The sequence below is a fragment of the Jatropha curcas genome, chromosome 3 (assembly GCF_041381405.1).
Source record: "Jatropha curcas cultivar XTBG-Jc1 chromosome 3, XTBG_Jcur_1.0, whole genome shotgun sequence".
In the NCBI taxonomy this organism is placed as follows: domain Eukaryota; kingdom Viridiplantae; phylum Streptophyta; class Magnoliopsida; order Malpighiales; family Euphorbiaceae; genus Jatropha; species Jatropha curcas.
In genome coordinates, this window is record NC_143153.1 from 4906521 (window position 1) to 4930602 (window position 24082).

Consider the following 24082-nt stretch of genomic DNA (forward strand, 5'->3'; position numbering starts at 1 on the left):
TCAAGTATAAATGCATATTACCTAATCTCATTATCCAGTAAATTACAACACAATATCGATTTAAGTGTCACACACATAAAGACCTCTGCAACAAAAATCTCATGACTATATATTCAAGTAGCACAATCAAGGTTTAGAACACTTTGTCACATAAATCACAATTTTTTAACAAAGTAGCATACTTTAGGGTTTTAATAACAGAATAAAACAGGTAATCTTGACTCCTGAGCAACAGTGCTCCAAGCATTTTGCGAATCTCAGATTCAGATACAACATTTCATCTTTTAAGTACATACGGGGACTGTTAGTTGTCGGAATTGGCACTTGCATTCCGCATTGCGCGGCGAAGTTCACTTAAGAAGTCAATTTGTGAACCAGAAGGTGGTGCACCAGCATTTGCTGCAGGCATGAACTGAAAAAGCATATCCAGCAACGTATCATGTGAGAGAGAGAGAGAGAGAGAGAGAGAGAGGACTTTATGCAGCGGGAGGGAAGATGCACTCACCTGATGAGGAAGTCTAATGTGTCCCCCCCATGCTGGTGCACTACTTCCCAAGTACATAACTGGTCTTTCTGATTAACATAATCCAGATATTAATAATTCAGAAAACAATATTATAATAAATAAGCGAGCCACTAATTATATATCAAAATGATAGCACATATGAACAAATTCTACATGAATTTACTGCAACTTAAAGATACACATTGTTTATTGATTTTGTTGTTTTTATGTCGACAAAAATGATTTTCCTGATGGCTCATAGAAAGTCTAAAAGATGGAGAAGGATCCATTTAGTCAACCAACTAGTTATCGACTAATAGTCTAGTTGTATTGAACCAATTTCGGTTGCCTCAAAAGAACCAAAAAGAGAAGAAATATTGCCTCAGAGTTTCACATCTTTCCCAACTTCAGCAGTAATAACAGGAGATAGAAAAAGTACACATTAGAGAATGAGCAAACGATAACAGTAGATTAAAGTATCAACAATGCTAATGCCCAAAAGTTCCATAAACTATTCTTCACGAGCTTTCCTAAATTTTGGGTTTTCCTATATCTTGCATTGAAATAGTAGTCGAGCAACAGAGAAAGGAAAGGGGGGAAAAAGACCACCACATTCATTAGATAATGACCAAACCAAGATAGTAAACAAACAAAAATGCTGACACATGATGCCTAAAAGTCACAAGACACAAAATTCACAAGCAATGTTTGACCATCCGAAACAAGAATAATTTGGGCTCAATGTGAACTTCACCAAACCAAAATCCACATAAAATAGAGCAAATGACACCTTAAAATGCAGTGGATATCAACAAGACACCAAAGCAAAACCATATATACCACTCAGCCACCATTAAAACACATATGGTCACACCATTCTGCTCAACTTTTTCAGTGAATGATAATCAATTAATTATATACTTTGGTTTTCACTAGAACAAAAACGACCTCCAGTATTCTGTTCTCTTTTCTTGCAGTCTTGTCTGGAGATGAACCTTACAGTCTATCAATGTAGCTAAAATAGACACTATTCCAAATTTTGTGAACCAAGGAAAAAGAACAGGTACCTGGAATTCATTATAATTATACCCTCCCATCATATCGAGGAACGTTGCTTCTCAAATACAAGCAGACACAATACATGGAGCAAATGTTACTGTTGTACACAATCAAGTTGTTCCCAAATGAAAAATACCCATTCATCATTGGAAATCCAGTCAAATCAATGATAGAATAAAAAGACTTCCAAGGTAATTCCACTAACCAGATAAATCTATGGATGCATCATCGTAGTTATGCATTGCCAGTGTCCAGCCTGCACTTAAAATAAATGAAACATAGAGATAAATGGGTCACATATTACCATGCAGGGAGCTTGAGATTCTAAAAATAACTAAAGCGATATCTTAATTTATCAATTAAAATGCTAAAACATAAACAGATTTGAACTTTTGTTTTGCTTTAGGCACTATTTGTGCTGAAATTCCACATAAACACGATACATCCCAAACAACAGAAGACTTCAAAGTTCAAACTACAAGAGTTTTCATCAAGGAAACTGAAATTTTCTACAAATGCACAGTAAAAAAGATTAAATGGAAAGGACAAAGTAAACAAGTGGCACCAATCACTTCATTCCAATTCAAACAAATTGGTAGGTCAAGTTCATCTACACCATCATATAAATCTAGTGCATTCTAAACCATGATTTCTATCCGCCATCTACATATTATGTTTGGCATGGAACACGCTAGAGGCCAGATATTCATTTCTCAGAATTCACCAATCCAGGAAGTAAAAACATATGCATTGATTGAACTAGAACACATTCTGTCATGGGACTAAATGATCAACAAATATACTAAGTAAAATGCATTTGTAATTTGAAAAACATCAAGCGTTAAATACTTCTCTGAGTGATTGTTATTTTCATTGTTAAATAGATTGGCACTCTAAACATTTAACTGTATTGAACCTACTGATTGAAGAAAGCAACAAGGTAATCAATAAAATTGCTTGCTGAACATTAGATCTTTTCAGAGAAACTGCAGTATGCACTTACGATCATTCAACAGTTGAGCTGCCTCACTGCGAGAACAGCCCTCTAAAGCAATTAAGCCTGGTCGAGAATTCCCCTTCAGGAAATTGCTGCTCCCTACATCACCATGATCTACAACAGGCATATTTCTTGAAGGGGGATGCTGTTGGTTCTTCTCTGCCTCATTTGCATAAAGACTGTTACTTCGATCAAATCGTTCTGCAAAGTGAACACAACTTAACCCCTTCATCATTTGGGGTCCAAGATCTAATATACAGATAAATACAAAGAACTTTCCATATAAAGAACTACTGCAGTTTAGACCACAGTAAGAGAAGTACATTGAAGAATGGGAAGATGAAAAATGTCCGCAATAACCAGCAATGCCACACAGAGGTTGAGAAAATGAGCATGGTAAACATGGAAATTTAGTCCACATCAGCAGTAACCTTTCAAATGATTGTAAAAATAGAGAAATTGAGGATAAATGAAGCACATAGAACAAGATAGAAAAAAAATTCAAAACTTCAGGCAATAAACATTAATTTTCAAGAGCAAAGGGTTGGCTCCAAAACTTTATGATGTCTAGAACAAGATAATCAAGTAAGAGATGTGGAGAAGCAATGACACGTTAGCAAAACATATGATAATATTACAATTTACAACTACCAAGTTGACATGTTATCAACTACCAAGATATAAATATCTAAAGCTTGACAGTAGAAATATTTTCGCATACGTCTACTCAAACGCATTTCTAGACATTTATGCCATGTTTGGAAAACTGTAATGCAACGCAATGTAAAGTAATCAAAAGCATTTCTAGTGTAAACATTATACTAAAAGTACCTTTAATTACATTACATTATGTTCCATTACAACTCACCAAACATAATCTAAGATCAATGTACTCCTAAAATGTGAACTTCACAATTTTACCATGCATGACTACTAACTACACTTGGCTCTATCCCTTTCCAACAATATACAACTTTCCCCTTTAAAGTAATCCCCCAAATAACAAACAAACTCCTCTTAACTTAACTAAGAAAAAAAGTCAAACAAATCCCTTCTCAATGGCCAGAAAAATTTATCATAATGTATTCACAAAAGTTTAAAGTATAAATTGACAAAACACTTAACCAAATGCAGCAGGCCAGGTACAAGACACATCACCTATCATGTCATTTTTAAGCCCCTCTAAAGAAAGCCTAATTGTTAGAATCACACATGTCTTAGTTTTATTAATTCTTATGTGAAGCTCAATGCACAAATAGTTCTATAACACAAATTCACTCCTTTCAATCTAAAGCATTGTACTTCTCCATTCCTATTTTCCAGCTAACCAAATTTGACACAAGGTGTATGAGCAATTGCATATGATTTAGCTTTGGTCTTCCAGACACATTGATTTATTTCATTAATGTTAATTAAAAAAAAAGTAAAAAGTCACCTAACAACTCCATAAACAAAGAGATAAAAAGTGGCCTGAAATTATGTGTCTTTGGATTGAGCTTGAACAAGTCCACAAAAGGCACCACTTAAAGAAGTTAAGTAATAAACAAGTCCGATCTCTGGAATTAAGCTAGTGAAAAAGTTTCATTCAAATTGAATTGAGTTTTAAAAAAAACACTGAACAGCAAAATCATAAATGCAGTTCAACAATATTTCTAACAAAAAACTGTAACTTATAAACCTAAAGCTCAATAAAATAACAACTTAAATTTAAAAATTAAACATAAAAAAAAAAGAGACAAAAAGAGAGAAACCGACCTCCTGATTTGCGCCTGTTAAGAGAACGGTTTCTGCAAATTTTGAAACAGAAAGACTTTATCGCTTATTCTATGGTCACATAACACATACATGAAAATAGATTTAGAGATGCATAAAAAGCAAAGAAAAGTTGCCTTTGATTGGGAGGAGCATAGCGCTTGACGACGCTGGTGGAATCAGGCTGAGCTGCCGGTGTAGGGTTTTCCAGCATCTCTCTCCTCTCCGCTCAAACGTCTTAACCGGAGTCTACCGCTACACCTGTACCTCCTGGTCTGGATTCGATCCACGAGGTCTGTGGGTTTGAGTCTTCTGCTAGTTCTACGCGTTCTCTAAACACTGGCTTTGCCCAATCATCTGCATTTGTTCGAAATTGCATTTCATCCACTGCTTTCACTATTTTCACTTTGACCCCACTACCACTTTTCATTTGACCTTTTAGGTCTAGAAAGTTAGCTCTTTCAATTTTTAGATTTTGTAATTAAAAAAGTAATTTTTTAACCAAAAGCTTACATTAAAAAAATATATCGTTGACCCCGAGTTGAGATAGGATGATACAGATTCCTTTTCCCTTAATAAGAGATCTTAAGTTCGACTTTTGGATATAGCGTAAGGACGAAGTGCCTCCTTTGTTCGAAATTGCATTTCATCCACTGCTTTCACTATTTTCACTTTGACCCCACTACCACTTTTCATTTGACCTTTTAGGTCTAGAAAGTTAGCTCTTTCAATTTTTAGATTTTGTAATTAAAAAAGTAATTTTTTAACCAAAAGCTTACATTAAAAAAATATATCGTTGACCCCGAGTTGAGATAGGATGATACAGATTCCTTTTCCCTTAATAAGAGATTTTAAATTCGACTTTTGGATATAGCGTAAGGAGGAAGTGCCTCCTTTATAGACCTATCCAGTACGAATTTTGATTAATTTACCTCCACTCAAGAGGGAGCATTTTGCTCTCTTTTGTTGGCCTGCCTGTGGCTAGATTAATTGAACTGGATGGTTAAAATAAAAATATATATATACTTAGCGTTTTTCTTCCTTTGTGGATCTGCGCAACACTAAATTAATTAGGCCGATGGGTTTCCAACACGGTTAAAATTAATATATATATATGCACACACACACACCGTTGAATTCAAATTAGGAAAGATTATTATTTCGTCCCTGAAGTTTACCATAATTATTTAAGTAGTCCTCGACATTTATACATATATTTATAACGTTCTTGAGGTTTGCCACCATCATATTAATTGGTCATTCTGTCAAAAAAATACATTTTTTCCGTTAATTTTGAGAGGAAAAGACGAAATTACCCTTTGAAAAAATAATTATTTCGTCCCTGAGGTTTGCCATAATTATTAAGTAGTCTCTGACATTTATATAAATATTTATAACGTCCCTGAGGTTTATTCCGTCATATTAATTGGTTGTTCCATAAAAAAATACACTTTTTCCGTTAATTTTGAGCGGAAAAGATGAAATTATCCTTTATAAGTTTTCATTGACATTATTATTAATCCCTTTCCTCTAAAATATCTAAAACTTAAATTTTCACCATCTTACTCAAACCAATGCGGTCTTCATTGCCACCACTATGTCTCTGTCAAGTATCATCTCCATGACCAGATCACCAACAAAACTAAAAAGGAAAATAATTATTTCGTCGCTGAGGTTTGCCATAATTATTTAAGTAGTCCCCGCTATTTATACAAATATTTATAACGTCCCTGAGGTTACTTCCGTCATATTACTTGGTCCTTCCATCCAAAAAACATATTTTTGCTGTTAATTTTTAATAGAATGATCAAACTACCCTAAATCCTCTAATCAAGGAGAGAGAGATAAATGGATGACGGGTGATGATGGTTTGATTGAGTTTGGATGTTGGGTTTTAGTTTTGGTGGTGATCTGGTTATGGAGATAATAGTTGTCATTGACACGGTGGTGGCAATGAAGACCGTGTTGGGTTGAGGAAGATGATGAAAATGTGAGTTTTAAGTATTTTAGAGGAAAGAGACTAATAATAATGTTAATGAAAACTTATAAGTTATAATTTCATCTTTTTCACTCAAAATTAATGGAAAAAGTGTACTTTTTTTTATGGAAGGACCAATTAATATGATAGAAGTAAACCTCAGGGACGTTATAAATATTTGTATAAATGTCGGAGACTACTTAATAATTATGGCAAACCTCAGGGACGAAATAATTATTTTTCCAAAGGATAATTTTGACTTTTCTTCTCAAAATTAACGGAAAAATGTATTTTTTTGATGGAAGGGCCAATTAATATAACAGTGGCAAACCTCAGGATGTTATAAATATATGTATAAATGTCAGGAACTACTTAAATAATTATGACAAACATCAGGAATGAAATAATAATTTTCCCTTCAAATTAATTATAAATCATTAAACTGAGATTTTGTAACTAACGAGTGATTTTTAAACCAAAAGCTAACGTTTACAATGTTGAATTTCAAAATAATTACAGTGTTCTTTATATTTAAATTTTGAGATTTTGTAATTAAAGGTGATTTATTTTTGAGGATCATTAGAAAGTGACTACAAAAAAGTGATTTTTGAACCAAAAACTTACACTAAAAATAAAATATTATTGAATTTCAAAATTATTGCAAAGTATTCTTTATATTAAATATAATTTTCATTTTTTTAACATTTTTAATCAATATACACACTCATAAACGCAGAGCTAATTACAAATTAACTCAAAATAACACAAATAATAAAAAAATATGTGGTTATTTTTATTTTTTTCACAACTCAAATCCATGACTTACATCCAGTAAGTTTACCATTAAAGAAAAAGCCACCCTCATATTCACATGTATATAGTAATAATATAAATTATACTAATAAGTTTGATTTCAGCCAGGACTTGCACAAAAATTACTGTGCTATCAAGACGAGATTATGATCGAAACCTGACACAACTTGTAAAACTTGACAACCTTCTAAACTGTCAAGCAAAATTGGGTCAGCTTCATCGGCAGAACTCCCTAGCCCGAGTCTGCCATTCTTACCACAACCCCAAACCCACACCTCCTTTTTGGATGTGAGAGCAACGGAATGTGCTCGCCCTCCAGACACTGAAACAGGACCTTCCCCTGCCAATCCCTCAACCTCCAATGGGATGTTGTCCGGCCCTAGCCTTCCTAGCTGGGAGCTTCGGTTCCATCCCCATGAAACAATGCTTGTGGCATCTGATGATGCAACTCCACAAATTGCCAAAGAATGGCCAAGACCTGATGCTATTGATAGCGGATAAAAGTCGATATCAACTGGAAACAGTCCCATTTCACAATTTGCTCTGCCCAACTGACCATATATATTGCTTCCGGAGCTCAATAAAGTGCCATCACCTGAAATAAGAGAATCCAAATAAATGAGCAACACAAGCGCTATTAGTTATTTTCGTGATTTAAATTTTAATAGCATTAATGAATTGTTAAAGACCATTTATAATATTACTTACGGCAAAGAACCAAAGAATGATCGAGCCCACAAGAAATGTCTACAACTTCAGTACCACGTAATTCTTCAACTAAAAAAGGATCCCAAACTATTGGCATGTCTTTTTCCTTCTCCATTCCTTCTAAAACCAATCTTTCAGCAGCTTCAAGCTTTGATCTTGGGAGTTGTTGATTAGGTTTAACAATATCGGCACTTGAATCTAGTGGAGACACCTCTACTGCTCCTGTGATCTTTCCTAACCTACCATCAGCTGAATAACCCCAACCAAATAACTTTCCGTCCTCAGTTAGTGCAAGGGCATGACCCCAACCAAATGAGACCTGTTAAAGCAAAAACGCACTCAAATAACTTCCCATCAAACAAATAGAAATGACTTCAAGTTTGCTATATTCGTATCAATACGAGTATATCAGGCTTGGATTACTAAAAATATCTACCTTTCAAGTGTCTACCTTAGCTATCTTCTCTCCTCCAAGTGCTTCAACTTTGGAAGGCACTAAAGCCTCTGTGATTCCTTTACCCAGACCAAGTTGACCCCGTTTAGACTTCCCCCAAACCCACAAAGAGCCATCATTTACAATGGCTGCAGAGACAACACCAGATGCAGATGCAGAAAGGACTTGGACTTGATTCAACCCTTCCACCCTCTTTGATTCATTCCATGTATCTCTACTAAAATCAAAACTTTGTAGTCAGCAATTTGCGCCTCTTAATGTACATATAAGCATCAAAATTGAAGGAGAATTTGCTTCACATAAATGTATCAATCATTGAGAAATTTATATTTAGTTCCATCATAAAAAGAAGGCCTAATCACCCCCCCCCCCCCCCCCCCCCCTAAAAAAAAGAAAAAAAAAACTTTACAAAAAATCTATTATTGTATCCAAAGCTTCTGAATAGCCTTTATTTTACCTTTATTTCAATAATTGGTTTCAATTTTACTAATACGCAAAACTATAATTTTTCATAATTGACAAGAGATTGATGAAATATTAAGATAGAGTTGAGTTCAGTGAGGGGTAGCCAAGAATAATAATTATTATAAAGTAGGTCACGGTTCCTTTCAATTTTCATTAAAATAGTCACAATTGCAATATTGACAAGAGCTTGATGAAATATTATGATAGAGTTGAGTTCAGTGATGGGTAGCCAAGAACAATAATTATTATAAAGTAGGTTACTTTTCCTTTCAATTTTCATTAAAATAGTCACAATTGCAACAAAATTTCAAAAAAAAAAAAAAAAAAAAAAAAAAAAGAAGAAGAAAAGAAAAACAAGTTAAGATATACTTTGAGAGCTTTTGATATAATCACAATTTTTCAATTATTTTTTTGGTCATAAAACCCTTCCCTTAAACTAGAATTGACATTCTTGGTTGCTTAAATTTAATTCATTGCAAAAAAATCTTACTTCGCTACATGTAATTATTCATTAAGGATTAATCAATGTGGTAATATTTATAATTAAAGAATCAAACCGGAAATAACACAAACAGTTGGCAGGCATAAAAACATAAACAGGCTTTGGAAAAATCACAGCCACGCATCAACAAGCTTCAATTATATGCAGAACAATAACTATATCCAGATGTTTTTTTGAGTTTAATTTAACCTGGAGGCGGAAGGGTCACGGCCGAGCTGAGCTTCATGGTTGCGACCCCATGCCCAGAGCTCTCCTGCAGAAGTAACAGCAAGAGAATGGTAGTGGCCAGCGGCGACTCCGATAATATCGGAAGGCAGGCTAGGAATGCGAGTGGGCTCGTAGGCATCGGTTCCTAGGCCAGTAAGAGAGGTAGGAAGTCCCAAGGCTCCATGACTGCCATCTCCAAAGCTCATAACAGTTGTAGCCGTATTAGTACTTTTACATCTTCTTGCTGTTTTACATATAATGGGATTGAGAAGCTTCCGGTTTCTCTTTAAGATCTCACCAATTGCTAGCATTTTCTTCTTGCATTTGTATCATTTAGGTGCTCGATCGTCAAACTTCTGTCAAATGGCAGCAATTTTGTTTTTTAAAATTAAACCTGCTGTGTGCTTTATAATTCAGATGTAAGGTTTTTTATTTTCTATTTTATATAATTTGCGTCCCAGTTTTATAAATTTTTCCATTTTAATATTTTAATTTTATTTTGTATAAATTAAATGTTTATGCTAATAAGTAATATTAATATCTCAATTTTAATATTTTAAGGATGAGATAAGATGGCAAAGATTTTTTTTTACCTTAACCAGAAATTTTGAGTTCGGGCTTTGGTTATAGAGTTCCTTTAAATACTTGATATTTTAAGCAAAATAAATTTTTTATTCGAACATGAAACTATTGTCAAATCGTATATGCAGTTATGACTTAATGCCTTGGTGTGCTATTAATCTCAAATATTGGACCTTGATAATAAGATGTTTTCATTTGTAATCAAATCCCCAAAACGTTAGCTCTAATGACAGTGCAAAGGCAAACAGAAGCTTCAAGAGCAACCAGATTACCAAGAAGGCTACAGCAAGCACTATTTGGTGGGATTTCAATAAGCCCTGATACATTTGCACATACCTTCAAATTTAAGGTATCTATAAGACAAGTGGTAGAGTTGACCAAAGTGAAGAAGAGGAAGTTAAGGGAGAGACAGAAGGCAATTGAGGCTATATTTCTTGAACTTAATACCATTATTTCTTATGGGATGGTTATTTCATATGTTAAATATTTTTTGTTATGGTTTTGTGAAATTGATGAGAAGTGATCTTGGTTTAAGGGTTTTTATAAAGGGATATTAAACATTGCATACGATTAGAAAATTCTGGAGTTGGAATTTTGTGATTAGGTTAAGATGTTAATGGTTGGCAACATTATATGATTAAGCGTATATATAAACATTTATATGATTAAGGATATGTATATACATGCTTTTGTAAGAGTTCTTATATAGGGCTTGTGATTAGGATAGAAGATGGTAAAGGTTGGTAATTACATCATTAAGGACACATATTAATTTTTATAAGAGTTTTCAAGACCTAAATTTTAATTATCTCAAGAACGTTATACATATTGATAATATATGCGGATTTTTTTTTTTGTTTAATAGTAAAATATTATTACGAGTCAATTTTTTTTTATATGGTATAAAGTTTAAATCGTCATTGATAATCTAATCAAAATATTAATCGATCAAACTCGAATTAATAAGATTGAAAATTTATCCATTTACTAACTAAATTCAACTCTTGGCTAATGAGTATTGAACCTTGAGTGATTAAATAATTAAGGACATTTGATTATATATATATAAATACATATTAGGTAAATATAAAAAAATATGGGCATTATGTAATTTTAGTGAAGTGTTTTTTTAAATGATAATTTCATATTAGGTATTTATAAGATGATGATATTATAAGAATGTTCCCAACTAAAAATAAATTCAGGCCAATAATAAAAAAGTAGTTATATTTGTTCTTTTTTTTATTGTCATCTCAGCCATTTATGCCATATAATCTCAATCCCACTCAAATGATCAAGTTAAGTCTAGCATTGACTAAAATTGACCTTAAAGTCATAAATTTATACATTGATAAATTGGTTACACAACACATTTTGCAATTACCATGTTTTTTATGATAAATACTTGCATGCAATGACTGTGAAGTGAAGTAGAATTTTTCTGACTGCAACTTAGGCTGAAAGCTATTCCTCTAGCTAGTTGATATTACAAAAGATGTTATTTATCTATTCTAAATAAAATATGTGGCTCGTGGTTTTAATATATGAGATATTGAAGTAAATTAAATTCTTATACTGTCTTATTGTTAATGCTAATATCTACTATAAGCCTTATTACAACTTTGTTTTCTTGACGTACCATGCAAAATTGATGCATACCAAATTTTCTCTAAGATGAAAGACTCATTATAAAAATAAATTTTTTATCGCAGTTCTTCCTCAAATTAAAAAATTTTTGCAATAAAAATACAAAACACTAGAAAAATATTTTATCTTTTGTCACATATCTTGTTAGACCAAAGAATTCCTGCAACAAAGTGATAAGAAAAATCTATGATAAGGATCAATATAGCATAATCAGCATCAGAATCTGCAGGATTGACATCAACATTTGCAAGAGAGATTGCTAAGAGAAGTTTATAGTCTGATACAAAATGTGAAAGGAGTATAGAGTTTGAGATAAATACGAAAATATTTATCTGCAAATTTAAAAAAAAGGAGTATGCGCATTAGTTCGGGAGGAACCAAAAAAATCATTTTTAAATGCATTGAAGCAAACAATTAGGAAAATTCATATTTTGCTTGTTGAATGTAATTATATTTCAATCAAATTGACTTTTTTTTTTTAGTTGTTTGCTCTTATGATTTTTTTTTTAATTATATTTGTATTTTATTGCAATGAAAGAAAATTGGCTAAAGCAAGGCTTCTTTAACATCTTAAGCAATCCAATCAAATAGAATCATATTATTAATAAATTTGACACTAATAACTTAAAATTAGAAATAATCAAAAGAAAATGGTATATTCAAAATACGTAAATTCTTATCACTAAAAAAAGAGGGGGAAAATAATATAGATAAAAATTATTTATCTTTATTTTTATATTTTAAGGAAGTCAAAATTAACACCTTGTAATATTAAATATCCTAACATCTCATTATGCTCTTATATGTTTTAATAATATAGACCATAGACAAAAATATAATAAAAATTATATATAAGAAAAAAAAATTACAATTACTTATAATATAGATAAAAATTAATAAATTATATGTAAAAAAATTAAATCACGATCGTGTACAATGATGCAAAACACCTTAAAAAAAAGTATATATATATATATATTAAAGACAAAGTCGCTGTAAAATTAGGAATTACGGACATCAAATATTTTAAACAAATAGTAACTTTCTGATTAGTGTATAATAAAAGAAACAAATTCATATCTACCATATCAGCAAATTTAAACTTAAATTTTTATTTGAAATTTAATCCACTATAGAATTGCAAAAACGGTTCAAATACAAAGTTTTTAAAATTTAAAAGTTAGATGATAAAATTATAGTCCTCATATTATAGTGGAATTATCTAAGCAAAATAATAATAAAAAAAATTCACACGGTGCCAAGGCCTCTGGCACCCATGTGGCGTCTCATAATTGGCCATATTTCGAGGGTCTTTGTATATACAAGGGTCTCGCACAATTATATATAAGCTCAAGGCCTTAGGGCGTCTCGGGCAGCATAAAACTGCTTATACCGAAACCTTCACTTGAGAAGAGGTGCGCACTATAGGCCTTCGATCCTATAGTGTCCATAAAGTTCCTCTATAGAGATATCAACCTCTTTTGATAGAACATATGCCCACAGGCTTTCCGGGACGGCGGAGAGCCTTACGGGTCTCCCCTCTCATATTCTTGGTCCAATAATCTTACTTTGCCCATAGGATCACCATGGTACGGCACCATGGGTAGTAATATCAACTTTTATTGAATGAAATCCAAACAACAAATTCCAATGTGACTTGAGTCTGAGGAAAATGTCTTTTATTACTAAAGATTCGTAAAATGCAAATCAAACAAAAAATACATAACATAAAATAATAATAATAATAATAATACTGAGTAAGAAGGCAAGAGCCTTCTTCTATGGGAGTATCAAAATAGACAAAAAGAAACAAACAACATCATAACTAGTTGAATCCTTCTGGAAACTTCTTTGCCACATTTATTGAGCAACAAGCTCAAGCCAATAGGAATACTTGGGTGGGATTTTTATAAGCCAAGTTAATAAGATAACTCTTGGTCAGTGATTAAATAATTAAGTACTTGTGATTTATAAAAACTATAGCCATTAATATATACATTTAATGATTTTTTTTTAAATAACAATTCATATTAGGTATTATAAGATGATATATTATAAATATTCCTATAGCTAATTTATATATAATAAAATTTCTCTCAGTCACACCTCATCCATTTAATTCCACTAATTATATATAATTGGCTCAAATATTTTTTTTCAGAAATATTATTTTCTCTCATTGAAATGGTCAAGTAAAGCCTAGCATTGGCTAGAATTTTCTCAAATTGATTACACAACAAGAAATATTTTGCTCTTTACCATGTTTTTTTTTTTATTTTTATTTTTATGATAAATACTCTGCGATCAATGAGTATGAAATGAAGGAGACTTGCATTCAATAAAAAAAATTTTATTCTAATATTCGTGACTGCAACTTATATTGGAATGTATTTCCCTAGCTAATTGATATTACAAGAAGACATAGCTTGTTTGAGATATTGAAGGAAATTAAAATTTTCTTTTGAAATAAATATTGAGAAAACAAAAGTGAAACGTTTGCTCAATTTTTTTTTTTTAAATTATAGATTTAAATAAAGAAAATTAAAAAAAATTTAAATAAAATAACCGGTGACCGCTGCAGAAACTGCAATGCCAATAGTTGAGATTTCAAAAACAGTAGCACCGCTTGCAGCTGCAGTTGGTGATTCAGCAGAAGGGCCTTGCTCAGTTGATGATGCACCACCGGATGGTCCTTCAGCGTCTCCTGGTGCACCTGCAGCATCATCACCGGGTGCGGCGGCAGCAGGGGTTGTTGCAGCATCGGTTTTGGCAGCACCGGTTTTGGCAGCACCTTCAGCAGCGGGACCAGCTGAAACAACACCAACAATGGCGACCAAAAGGAGGGCAACAATAACAATCTTGCTTGCCATTTTATTGAAAGAAAGATTTTTTTTTGAGTTTTTGTGTTAAGAGAATTTTTTATTGTTTTTTTTTTTTATTTTTTATTATTGAATGATGAGAACTCTTTAACACTTGATGAGATAGAGAGATTGGAATGGTTTATATAGTTGTTTGCTGAGAGAACAATGGAAGATTGCAACCGAAAAATTTGAAAGGGATAGCCATCAGATTTTCATATCTTTATTTAGTTAATTTTATTTTACATGTTTTTTTTATTATCACCATATAATTTATCTATATTAAAAAATAAAATAAATAAAGTCACGCAAAGTTTGTTGCTTAATTTTAGGATATACCAAATTAAGCTTTTGAAAATTTCTCCTCACTAAAAACAACTAATGAATTCAAAATATAGACGAATTTGTGTTATGTTTAGTATAGACGAATTCAAAATATAGAATTTATTTGTAAGTAAATTTAAATAAAATTTTATTCTAAAAAAATAGATAAAAAATTCATTCGAAAATGACTTTTTCATATTTTCTTTGTTTAATTTAAAACATACAATTTAATTAATTTTTATATTATTATATTTGGAATAAATTTAGAACTAAAAAATCAATTGCTATTATTTCTTGAAATACTATTGATATAATAATTTTATGAAAATAAATAATAAATATCAATTCTATTTATTTTATAATACATAATAATTTTATTTATGTTTTCTAATTAAAATAATCTATAATACCCAAACAGTATAAGTCAAACTATAAATATAGATAAATATTATTCAAGTTTAATATAATACATTTTTTCATTCTTGATAATGACGAGATTATTATTTATTAAATTTATAAATTATTTTATGTAACAAAATCTTAAAAAGCTTCACTAGATACAGAAACCTTAATGAAAATAAATTGAAACTATTGGTGAAGACTGAAATAAAAAAACCTGAAAGAACAAAATATTTTCATTCCACAAATACAAGTGTAAGCTAGAAAATATCGAACCGAACCAGCTTGGTTCAATTGGTTCTTGAGTTAACCGACCTGTCTGTCCAACCCTATTCAAATGGACAACTAATCAACTAGAGCCATAGGTACGCATAATACGACATGTAGGAAAAAAATAAGAACGGAATAGGAAATAAGACATAGTTTTATATCATAAAAATTTGGAAATAAGACATAATTTTATATCATAATTTTAAATTTCAATCCAATTCATTTAAATTAAAATCTTTTTGCTAACACCATTGGGTATAAATGAACTCAAAACGTGAAATTTTTTTATAAATAAATGCTAGGTATAATTCATTTGTAAATGAAATTTTTATATTTAGAATAAATTTAAAAATCAAAAATTCATTTTTTTTTCTAAAATATTCTTAATGTAATAATTTTAGAAAACTAAAAGGACGAAGAGTTTGTCATAAGTTTGGGTTATTTAAGTTTGTAGGATTATTTCGAAATTCTATCTTCTTCTTATTGAATTTGGTTTAGTTATATTTAAATTTATAAAATTGAATTCTTCATTTTTTTTTTCATACCAAACACAAAAATTTAGATTCATAAATAAATTGCACAAAATTTTAAAGTATTTTTTTATTCCTGCGGTAGAAGTTAAACTGAACCAAAAATTTAAAATTAATAACTAAATTGAACTAGTTAATAAAAAAAAAAAAACAAATTAAGATATTGAACTAGACCAATTTAATTTTAGTTTTTAGATTATAACCATTTCATGCTCACCCTCATTTTCAAATAATCCAAATTTATTTCAATATTGGCTAGAATTAACCTGAAAGTCATTTCTATACCTTCTCAAATTGGTTACACAATATAAAATATATTACTCTTTACCATGTTTTTTCATGATAAATAATTGCATGCAATGAGTATAATTAATAAAACTCATTAATATGGATTTTTTTGTCTTCAAAAAAAAATTTTTTTTTGTTTAATTTCCACAAAACAATATATGTGTTTGTTTGGGCAAAATATTTTATCTTTTAGGAAAATTAAAATGTACTAAACTATATATGTGTGTGTGTGTGTGTGTGTGTGTGTGTGTGTGTGTGTGTGTGTGTGTGTCTTATTTGGATTGCAAGTAACCATATAATTTTTTTTTTTTGGCCAGTCCTAACTTACTCTAATATTTTACTTTATGTTAAAAAAAAATTATTGTACTATTTTTAAATTTTAGAAAATAAATAAACAAACATCCACCTATAGAAAATATTGCAATCTCATGAAACTAGATCTAGATATTTTTCCCAGGCCTATAGCAATGTTAGGGGAAGAATAATGGTGGAAAGATTGCCATGTGTCAAAGGAGTTCCTCAAATCAACTACACTGTGATGACAATATCCATTATCCAAATGATGAAGCCAGGTGTGAAATCCTAGTTGGCCAGCCAGATCCTAACCTAATCTAAAAGGCTGGGCCAACTCTCATATCAGCCAAGATTTGAAGCCCACAAGTAGTGGTTTACCTTACTTAGGCCCTTATTTCCTTCCTTCCTGCACTTTGCTTTGTGTTTAATCATTAGGCAGCCAATAGCTCAGAAAGAAAAAAAAAATGGCAGCACAAGCACTTGTTTCATCTTCTCTTACCTCTTCAGTTGAAACTGCTAGACAAATTTTAGGTGGAAGACCAAACCATTCCTCAAGAAAGAGCTCCTTTATTGTTAGGGCTTCTTCTACTCCTCCTGTTAAGGTATCTCTGTTTGATATTGAGGTTGAAATTATTCTTTAAAAACTATTATTTTGGATACTGATGAAAGTACTGATTTCAAAATTTGATTCATTGGTAATTTTAAGAATTTTTTATGATTAAAAACACATGTTATTTACTTTAATAAATATATATTTGCCTAAAAAAGTTTAGTCATGTGAATTTGTTTTTTTTTAATCTCAGCAAGGAGCTAACAGACAGTTATGGTTTGCTTCCAAGCAAAGCCTGTCTTACTTGGATGGCAGGTAATTCTGCAATTTCATCATCTTAATAAGCATGTTAATGATCTTAAGATTTTTAAATATTGCACTTAAGTCCCTCAAAATCTTTAGTTTGTAATTAACTCTCGAAAACAAATTGACATTTAGTTGACTTTCTAATGAAACTTTATTAACACAGCCTACCAGGTGACTATGGTTTTGACCCACTTGGTCTGTCAGACCCTGAAGGAACAGGAGGATTCATTGAGCCAAAATGGTTAGCCTATGGTGAAATCATCAATGGTAGATATGCAATGTTAGGAGCTGTAGGTGCTATTGCACCAGAAATTCTAGGCAAGGCAGGTCTAATCCCTGAAGAGACAGCCCTCCCATGGTTCAAAACTGGTGTAATCCCACCTGCAGGAACATACAACTACTGGGCAGATCCATACACACTATTTGTGCTAGAAATGGCACTAATGGGATTTGCAGAGCACAGGAGATTTCAAGATTGGGCAAAACCAGGCTCTATGGGCAAACAGTATTTCTTAGGGTTTGAGAAGTATTTGGGTGGTTCCGGCGACCCGGCATACCCCGGTGGACCCCTTTTTAACCCTCTAGGGTTTGGAAAAGATGAGAAATCAATGAAAGATTTGAAGCTCAAAGAAGTTAAAAATGGAAGACTGGCCATGTTGGCAATATTGGGTTACTTTGTACAAGGTCTTGTGACAGGAGTTGGACCATACCAAAATCTGTTGGATCACTTGGCTGATCCTGTTAACAACAATATATTGACAAGCCTTAAGTTCCATTAGGGAATTTATTCTTGTCTATTCAGGGATTTGGAATTGCATATGCATTTATATATCCCTTTTCCCTTTTGTCTCTCTTTTTCTTTCCACTCCTACTCATTGTAACCATCTGTGTGAAACAAAAAGCCCTATTGTAATTTCATGTAAGAAAGCACATGTTAAATGCTAAGATGAAGATAGACCCTCTAATTTTTACTGTCTTGTTTCTGTAGATACAATCATGCAAATTAGATTTCTCTATTAAGCACTTGGTCTTCAACTTTTGATGCTAATAATTTGTTTGGTAAACCATAACGAGACGTAACGTAATAAAAAATATTTAGTGTAAATATTTTGAACCATCAATGTAAAAAAAACAACACGAAGAAGAAGAGTTCAAAAAGATTGCCCAACTTAAATGAACACATAGTGTAACACAGACCACTATCACAAACAATAATGAGTAGGACTAGGGCAATGTCCTACTCCTATACATTATTTTGCTGTGGGACGATCAGTTTAGGATTATCCCTTTGTTTTTTTCTCTATTAAACTTGTAAAAAATTATGCTGTAATAAAATAAGAAACAATATTCATAGTGATCTAAGACGATATCAAAACATTCTATTCTACCACATGGGCTTGAAGTAACCATTGCAGGAAGACCTGCTGACCGCTGAGACCATCAAATGATAAAAATCCAAAACACGCCCTCAACCTCAGAATGACATACAAAGTCAAATGTCTACCCCCATAAGCCGAAACAGATTAATGGACACAATCACCCCAAGTTAAGCAGTCTGTGCCACAGGTTCATCTGCACTTGATGCTTCTAGCCTGCAAACCACGTTCAAAGTAACAGATATAAATTGGGCTTCTGTATCAGGGAAAGCAAGGTTCTTCTACTGGCCATATTACCTTATCAAAACTAAAGCAGTTGTTTATTTCAAAGCAGCCACCAAAGAGAGAATAAAAAAAGATGCAAAGAGTACCACTTTAAACGCACACTCACAATAGGTATTTCAGTCAGATAAGGCATCCAGCAATATGTTACTGTTACAGCATTCACAATATGCATGCATAAAGTGCCACCAGACTAACTGAAAATGTCCTCAAAGGATTATACCAGACACGGGATTTAATTCCCACCTTTGTGATGTCTGGACTTTATTTAAGCAATGTAAATAATTATCTGTTGCTATCAATAGTTCAGATACCAAGCAAGCGGCAAACGAAGAATCAGGAATAAATTCTGGAAACAGTTACGTCCTGGTTTCTACCTCTTATATTTCACCATAAGTAAAAGAAGCGCTGAACTCCCTACCTTTGAATTCCTTCTCCAACTTCCATTCTGAAGAAGTTCCCTACCTTCACAGTTGAGCCCACAAGCTTGGATAGAGTGTTCAACAACATCTGTAAATACCAGAAAGTCTCAGGCATAAATTTATAAATCTAATTTACAAATTTATAAATCTAATTTACATGTGCATTTGCATGAACACAAGAGGGAGAGAGCACAGACAGATAGAGATACAGATCTTATGCAATATTTTCCAGCGTACCTGCACATTTATACCATCATTAAGTGCAAACTTTTGCTCCATAAGAACAACCTCCTCATAGTACTTACGCAGACGACCTTCTACCATTTTCTCTATTGCCATCTGAGACTTCCCTGTACTTTCTGCCTGTCATTTAAATCAAATTGATTGTTAAAATCTTTAATTAGCAAAACTAAGGTGATTGACAATTAGTTGGAACATAAATCATAAAGACAACCACCATGCTTGGCACAACCTCAGCCTCTCCAAATAATAATAATAACTACAATAAGTGTTGACTGAAACACTCGTTATAATCATCAGCTCGCCTTGAATGACAAAACAGTGTAAATAATTAGCACCACAATCTATACTTAACAAGACCTGATGACTTCGAAGTTTTTGATAAACCTTCAGTGAATTGGAATGCATATTGCACAATTTATAAACTTTAAGTAACCCAAAACCACAGAATCAAATCAAAGAACTCAACATTAGGACAAAGGAAAACAATCTCAAACAGATGCAGCAAGCAAGCACCAAAGATGCAAATTCTTTTGGTCAAATATTACTTGAAGAAAAAGAACAAGAAAGGTAGATATTCCCCATTATAACTTTTGAAAAGTAGCATAACATAAAAATAAATTTCCCAGAAAGAAGAAAATTTACTTGGAATCAGCAGTTTCGGTTCTATAGTTTAAACTCTTATTAAGTGCCAGTCTTAAATTGAATCAATTCCTTTCATCAGTCAATTCCAAATTTTTTTTGCCTAAAATCAACCATCTTTTCTGACCATAAAATAGCCATAAATACCTTTATCGTGTCCTCCCCAATTATTGCCAGCTAATTTCTAGAAATGCATCATTTTTCATGCTTTTCCATTGTCCATATTATCACCTTGATTCATAATTTAATTAGACATTACATTTCATTGATTGCATAAGGGATAAAATCTAATATGGTCATTGGTAGATGATATTGATTGATCTTGCAACACCTAAATGCATGAAATAACCCTAAGGGTGTGACAGGTACAGTCATCCAAGAAAGGTACTTCTAAAAAGCCAGCAAGGAAAGGAAATACTCAGAATGTGAAAATAATACATTAAAATATTTGAATCAAACTAAAAGTAGGCACCAACCAATTATGGACCAAAGAATAAAGTTGTATTTTTCAGAACTATTCATATTTTATTTAACAATGAGCAACTAACAGCTAAATGGAGTGTAACTGTACCTGAGACTTAAGAATCTCACGTTCACTTTCTAATGCACTAGAGGAAACAAGTTCCTTGGTCAAGAATAATGGCTTTGCTGCCACCACATGCATTGCCAATTCTGATCCAACCTGCTGGAGAGCTTCCAACCGGGGATTCCCATCCTCAACTTCAAGAGATACAAGTCCAGCAATACGACCCAAACCTACATTAATGTTGTAAAGTAGATTAGGGTCTTTACCAGTAAAAGATGACCCAGTTCAAGCAAATAGTTAGACATCATGGTATTTTCACATACAGCACTCAATGATCTAAAGGTCATGTGTCTGCATCAGTCTGCCTGCATGAATAACTAAATCAAAGCAAATAAAGGCAGCCCTTAAAACAGTTACCTGGTTGCGGACTTGTATGAAGATAGGTGTAAAGAACACCAGGTGAAGATGTAGATATAACAAAGCCTCTTCTGAGCTTCACATTCTCACCCATCATTGCAGCTACTTCTGTAATTGCATTTTGGACAGTTGTTTCACCACTTATTTTTGGATGTTCAAGATTTAACTTCAACTCCTGATTAAGATAAAATTATTCAAACACAATTAGCAAGAAAACCTAATTTCAAATTAAAGTTCCAAAGGAGTGGTGATCAAAAGACTAGCTTGCATTAGTCTCACCACAAGTTTACCAATACAAATTCTCAGGTTACACATTTAAAAGTTTTGAGATCTCCCGTGCTTTTTCTATAGTATTTAATGCTGTAACATTTCTGGAAAGATTAATTAGCATTACATTATCATAAAGAACCAAAGACCGATATTGACTCAGCAACCTTGAAGTCAAATTGTCAAAAATTGACTGAGATGGGGGGACATATTAAACACACAATTCTTTTGTTGTATGCCAAATGAAGACTGGAGTTGGCAAGTTTCTTAATAATGGAACTGGGTAATGTCGTCAAATATTAATTCATAATTGTTTTCCCTGAAAAAGATCAAGGGTACACTGAAGTTGTAGGCAGCGCATTTGAGACATGACTGATAATTTGAATGAGGAAGCAAATCTCATATAATACCTCAAGTACTATCTATTGATGAATTGAGGGAATATTGCTACTTTGTTCCTGTATTTTGCCAAAATACACTAGTCTCTCCCTGCAATTTTTAAAATACATTAATATTTCCCTAATGTTTGATTCCGTAGAACTAGAATGTCCTATCAATTTTTTGTATTTTTTTTCACCCATTTAATGCCTTATGAAAAGACGAAATCCCTTTTACTTAAGCCAAAATCAAAAAAATTTTCATTGGGAAAATAACTGCATTGTCCTTATCTTTTGCCAGAATTAAGTAATGTATCTCTACATTTAACAGGAGAAAACAAAAAAGTGACAGGACATAGTAGTGTAAAAGATGCAAAACATAGGGGAAATTAGTGTATTTTCAAAAATGCATGGACACACTAGTGTATTTTGACAAAATACAGAGAAAAAACAGTAATTTTCCATGAATTAAATACTAATAATTGAAGCTACAACAATAATCAGTTTAAGTTAAATACAAAATGCCTCACCTCCAAACGCTCAAGCTCAACGGGATGGACCCCAGAAACCTGCTGAGAAGTATTCTCAATCAGCAAAGCTTGCTTTGCTAAAGTTAGAGCCTGCAAGGATAATAAAAAATTTATGATAATCTAGATATGCATAAAAGACACCAAAGTATAAATCTTTAAAACTTTAATCAACTTCAAATGAAAATGTCTGCTACCCACTAACCAAATACTGAAATATTTCGTTTCTGGCAACAAAGTCTGTCTCACAATTAAGCTCAACAAGAACAGCTTTCCCTTCATTCTCTGCCAATGCAAGTAACCCCTCAGCAGCAGTTCTACCAGATTTTTTCTCGGCCAAAACCTTCCCTCTTTTCCTCAAATCCTTCTGCGCCTCCTCTGCATGTAAAACTCACATTAAACTAAAAAGAACCCACAGAAACCAAAAAAACATAAAATCAAATCAAATTTCTCTGTCCATACCAATATCCCAATTGCAATCAACAAGGGCAACCTTAACATCCTTGATGGGAGCACTTGTCCGCTCTCTCAATTGCTTAATCAGATTCATTTGCTCCGCCGCAACAGGAGCTTGAATACTGAATCGCCGAGAAAACATTCCAAAACTAGATTCCCGTAAGGTTTTTGCCTCTGTAAATTGAGAAATAGAAGTAGACGGAGCTGTGCGAGTCCATGTAGAATAAGTTTGCCCTTGGTTACTCAACCTGCTATATAGCATCACTTGAAGTGGACGCCTTGCAACTCTAGATAAAGCCATCTCTATAGGAATGCAAGTATAAGATCTGTAAAGAAATCAAACAAAAACAAAACAAATATTGTCTTTTAAAAAACCGAAAATTGCAAAATAAAATGTAGGAATTCAGAATTGAGGGATATGAAGATGCTAAAACCCACGGGAGTTTGAATAGACAGTCACCAGGGTTTAATGGATTTTAGAATTTTGCTTTTACTTTCTGAGTTATAATTAGAAAAGTGAGGACATGCTTGGTTAGGCCTCTGATGGTGGCCGTCCGCCGGGTTTGGGCTGAACCGGCAGTTTGAAACCGAATGATCGGCCCATCAGGGCAAAAAATAACTTTATATTATATACATAGAGTCCGAATGGACGGGTAACGGAAAAACATGGTCACCTACACAAATAATAACCTTTATGTGGTCAAGAGTTCTCCAACCTCTCCCTTCACACACGTCTTTTACAATATATAAAAAGAACAAACACATTATAACTAATTGATTATACTTTTTATATATCAATGGTCGATAATAAATTCAAATACATAAAAATTGATCAACATCGATAATAATAAGTCTAGCCATAAACGTACCTTTGATAACAAAACCTTGAAACTTCAAATAATGAAAGTTTATTTGAAAGTAAAGAAATCTTTCGAAGCGAAAATAAATTAAACTTGCTTGGTACCTAATGTATAAATATGAAGGGGTTTAATATATAACGACATATCGTGTTGAGCGGTTTATATTAGGATTCCTAAGCCTACTATACTAAGAAGTTTATTA

General features: G+C 32.5%; 5 protein-coding genes across 8 annotated transcripts; 1 reads left to right on the forward strand and 4 right to left on the reverse strand.

Annotated features, from left to right (window-relative positions):
• Positions 1–86: 86 nt before the first annotated feature.
• LOC105643541 (hypothetical protein) lies at positions 87–4685 on the reverse strand. Of its 2 annotated transcripts, XM_012228700.3 has the most exons (7): positions 4451–4685; positions 4317–4348; positions 2568–2762; positions 1770–1820; positions 1573–1619; positions 506–573; positions 87–412 (listed from the first exon to the last, which is right to left on the reverse strand). In XM_012228700.3, the coding sequence occupies exons 1-7, from the start codon at positions 4525–4527 to the stop codon at positions 355–357; spliced, it is 528 nt and encodes a 175-aa protein (XP_012084090.1). In that variant the 5' UTR covers positions 4528–4685; the 3' UTR covers positions 87–354. The 2 variants fall into 2 exon arrangements, with proteins under 2 accessions (XP_012084090.1, XP_012084082.1); XM_012228692.3 differs by lacking the exon at positions 1573–1619 and having other exon boundaries at positions 4451–4682.
• A 2378-nt stretch (positions 4686–7063) lies between these two features.
• On the reverse strand, positions 7064–9852 carry RUG2 (Regulator of chromosome condensation (RCC1) family protein). 2 transcript variants are annotated; one of them, XM_012228672.4, is made up of 4 exons: positions 9423–9852; positions 8264–8483; positions 7813–8131; positions 7064–7699 (listed from the first exon to the last, which is right to left on the reverse strand). In XM_012228672.4, the coding sequence occupies exons 1-4, from the start codon at positions 9749–9751 to the stop codon at positions 7227–7229; spliced, it is 1341 nt and encodes a 446-aa protein (XP_012084062.1). In that variant the 5' UTR covers positions 9752–9852; the 3' UTR covers positions 7064–7226. The 2 variants fall into 2 exon arrangements, with proteins under 2 accessions (XP_012084062.1, XP_012084070.1); XM_012228680.4 differs by having other exon boundaries at positions 8264–8480; positions 9423–9851.
• A 4151-nt stretch (positions 9853–14003) lies between these two features.
• On the reverse strand, positions 14004–14654 carry LOC149497382 (uncharacterized). The gene has a single exon (XM_089718776.1). The coding sequence runs from the start codon at positions 14537–14539 to the stop codon at positions 14222–14224; it is 318 nt and encodes a 105-aa protein (XP_089574902.1). The 5' UTR covers positions 14540–14654; the 3' UTR covers positions 14004–14221.
• A 2352-nt stretch (positions 14655–17006) lies between these two features.
• LHCA3 (PSI type III chlorophyll a/b-binding protein) lies at positions 17007–18453 on the forward strand. The gene is made up of 3 exons (XM_012228660.4): positions 17007–17234; positions 17436–17497; positions 17652–18453. Exons 1-3 carry the CDS (start codon positions 17097–17099, stop codon positions 18265–18267), a joined length of 816 nt encoding a protein of 271 aa, XP_012084050.1. The 5' UTR covers positions 17007–17096; the 3' UTR covers positions 18268–18453.
• Positions 18454–18638: 185 nt separating this feature from the next.
• LOC105643504 (translation elongation factor Ts (EF-Ts)) lies at positions 18639–23618 on the reverse strand. 2 transcript variants are annotated; one of them, XM_020683290.3, is made up of 9 exons: positions 23481–23618; positions 23027–23346; positions 22770–22942; positions 22568–22657; positions 21394–21568; positions 21022–21206; positions 19806–19931; positions 19568–19656; positions 18639–19080 (listed from the first exon to the last, which is right to left on the reverse strand). In XM_020683290.3, exons 2-9 carry the CDS (start codon positions 23319–23321, stop codon positions 19035–19037), a joined length of 1179 nt encoding a protein of 392 aa, XP_020538949.1. In that variant the 5' UTR covers positions 23322–23346; positions 23481–23618; the 3' UTR covers positions 18639–19034. The 2 variants fall into 2 exon arrangements, with proteins under 2 accessions (XP_020538949.1, XP_012084028.1); XM_012228638.4 differs by having other exon boundaries at positions 23459–23618.
• Positions 23619–24082: the final 464 nt, after the last annotated feature.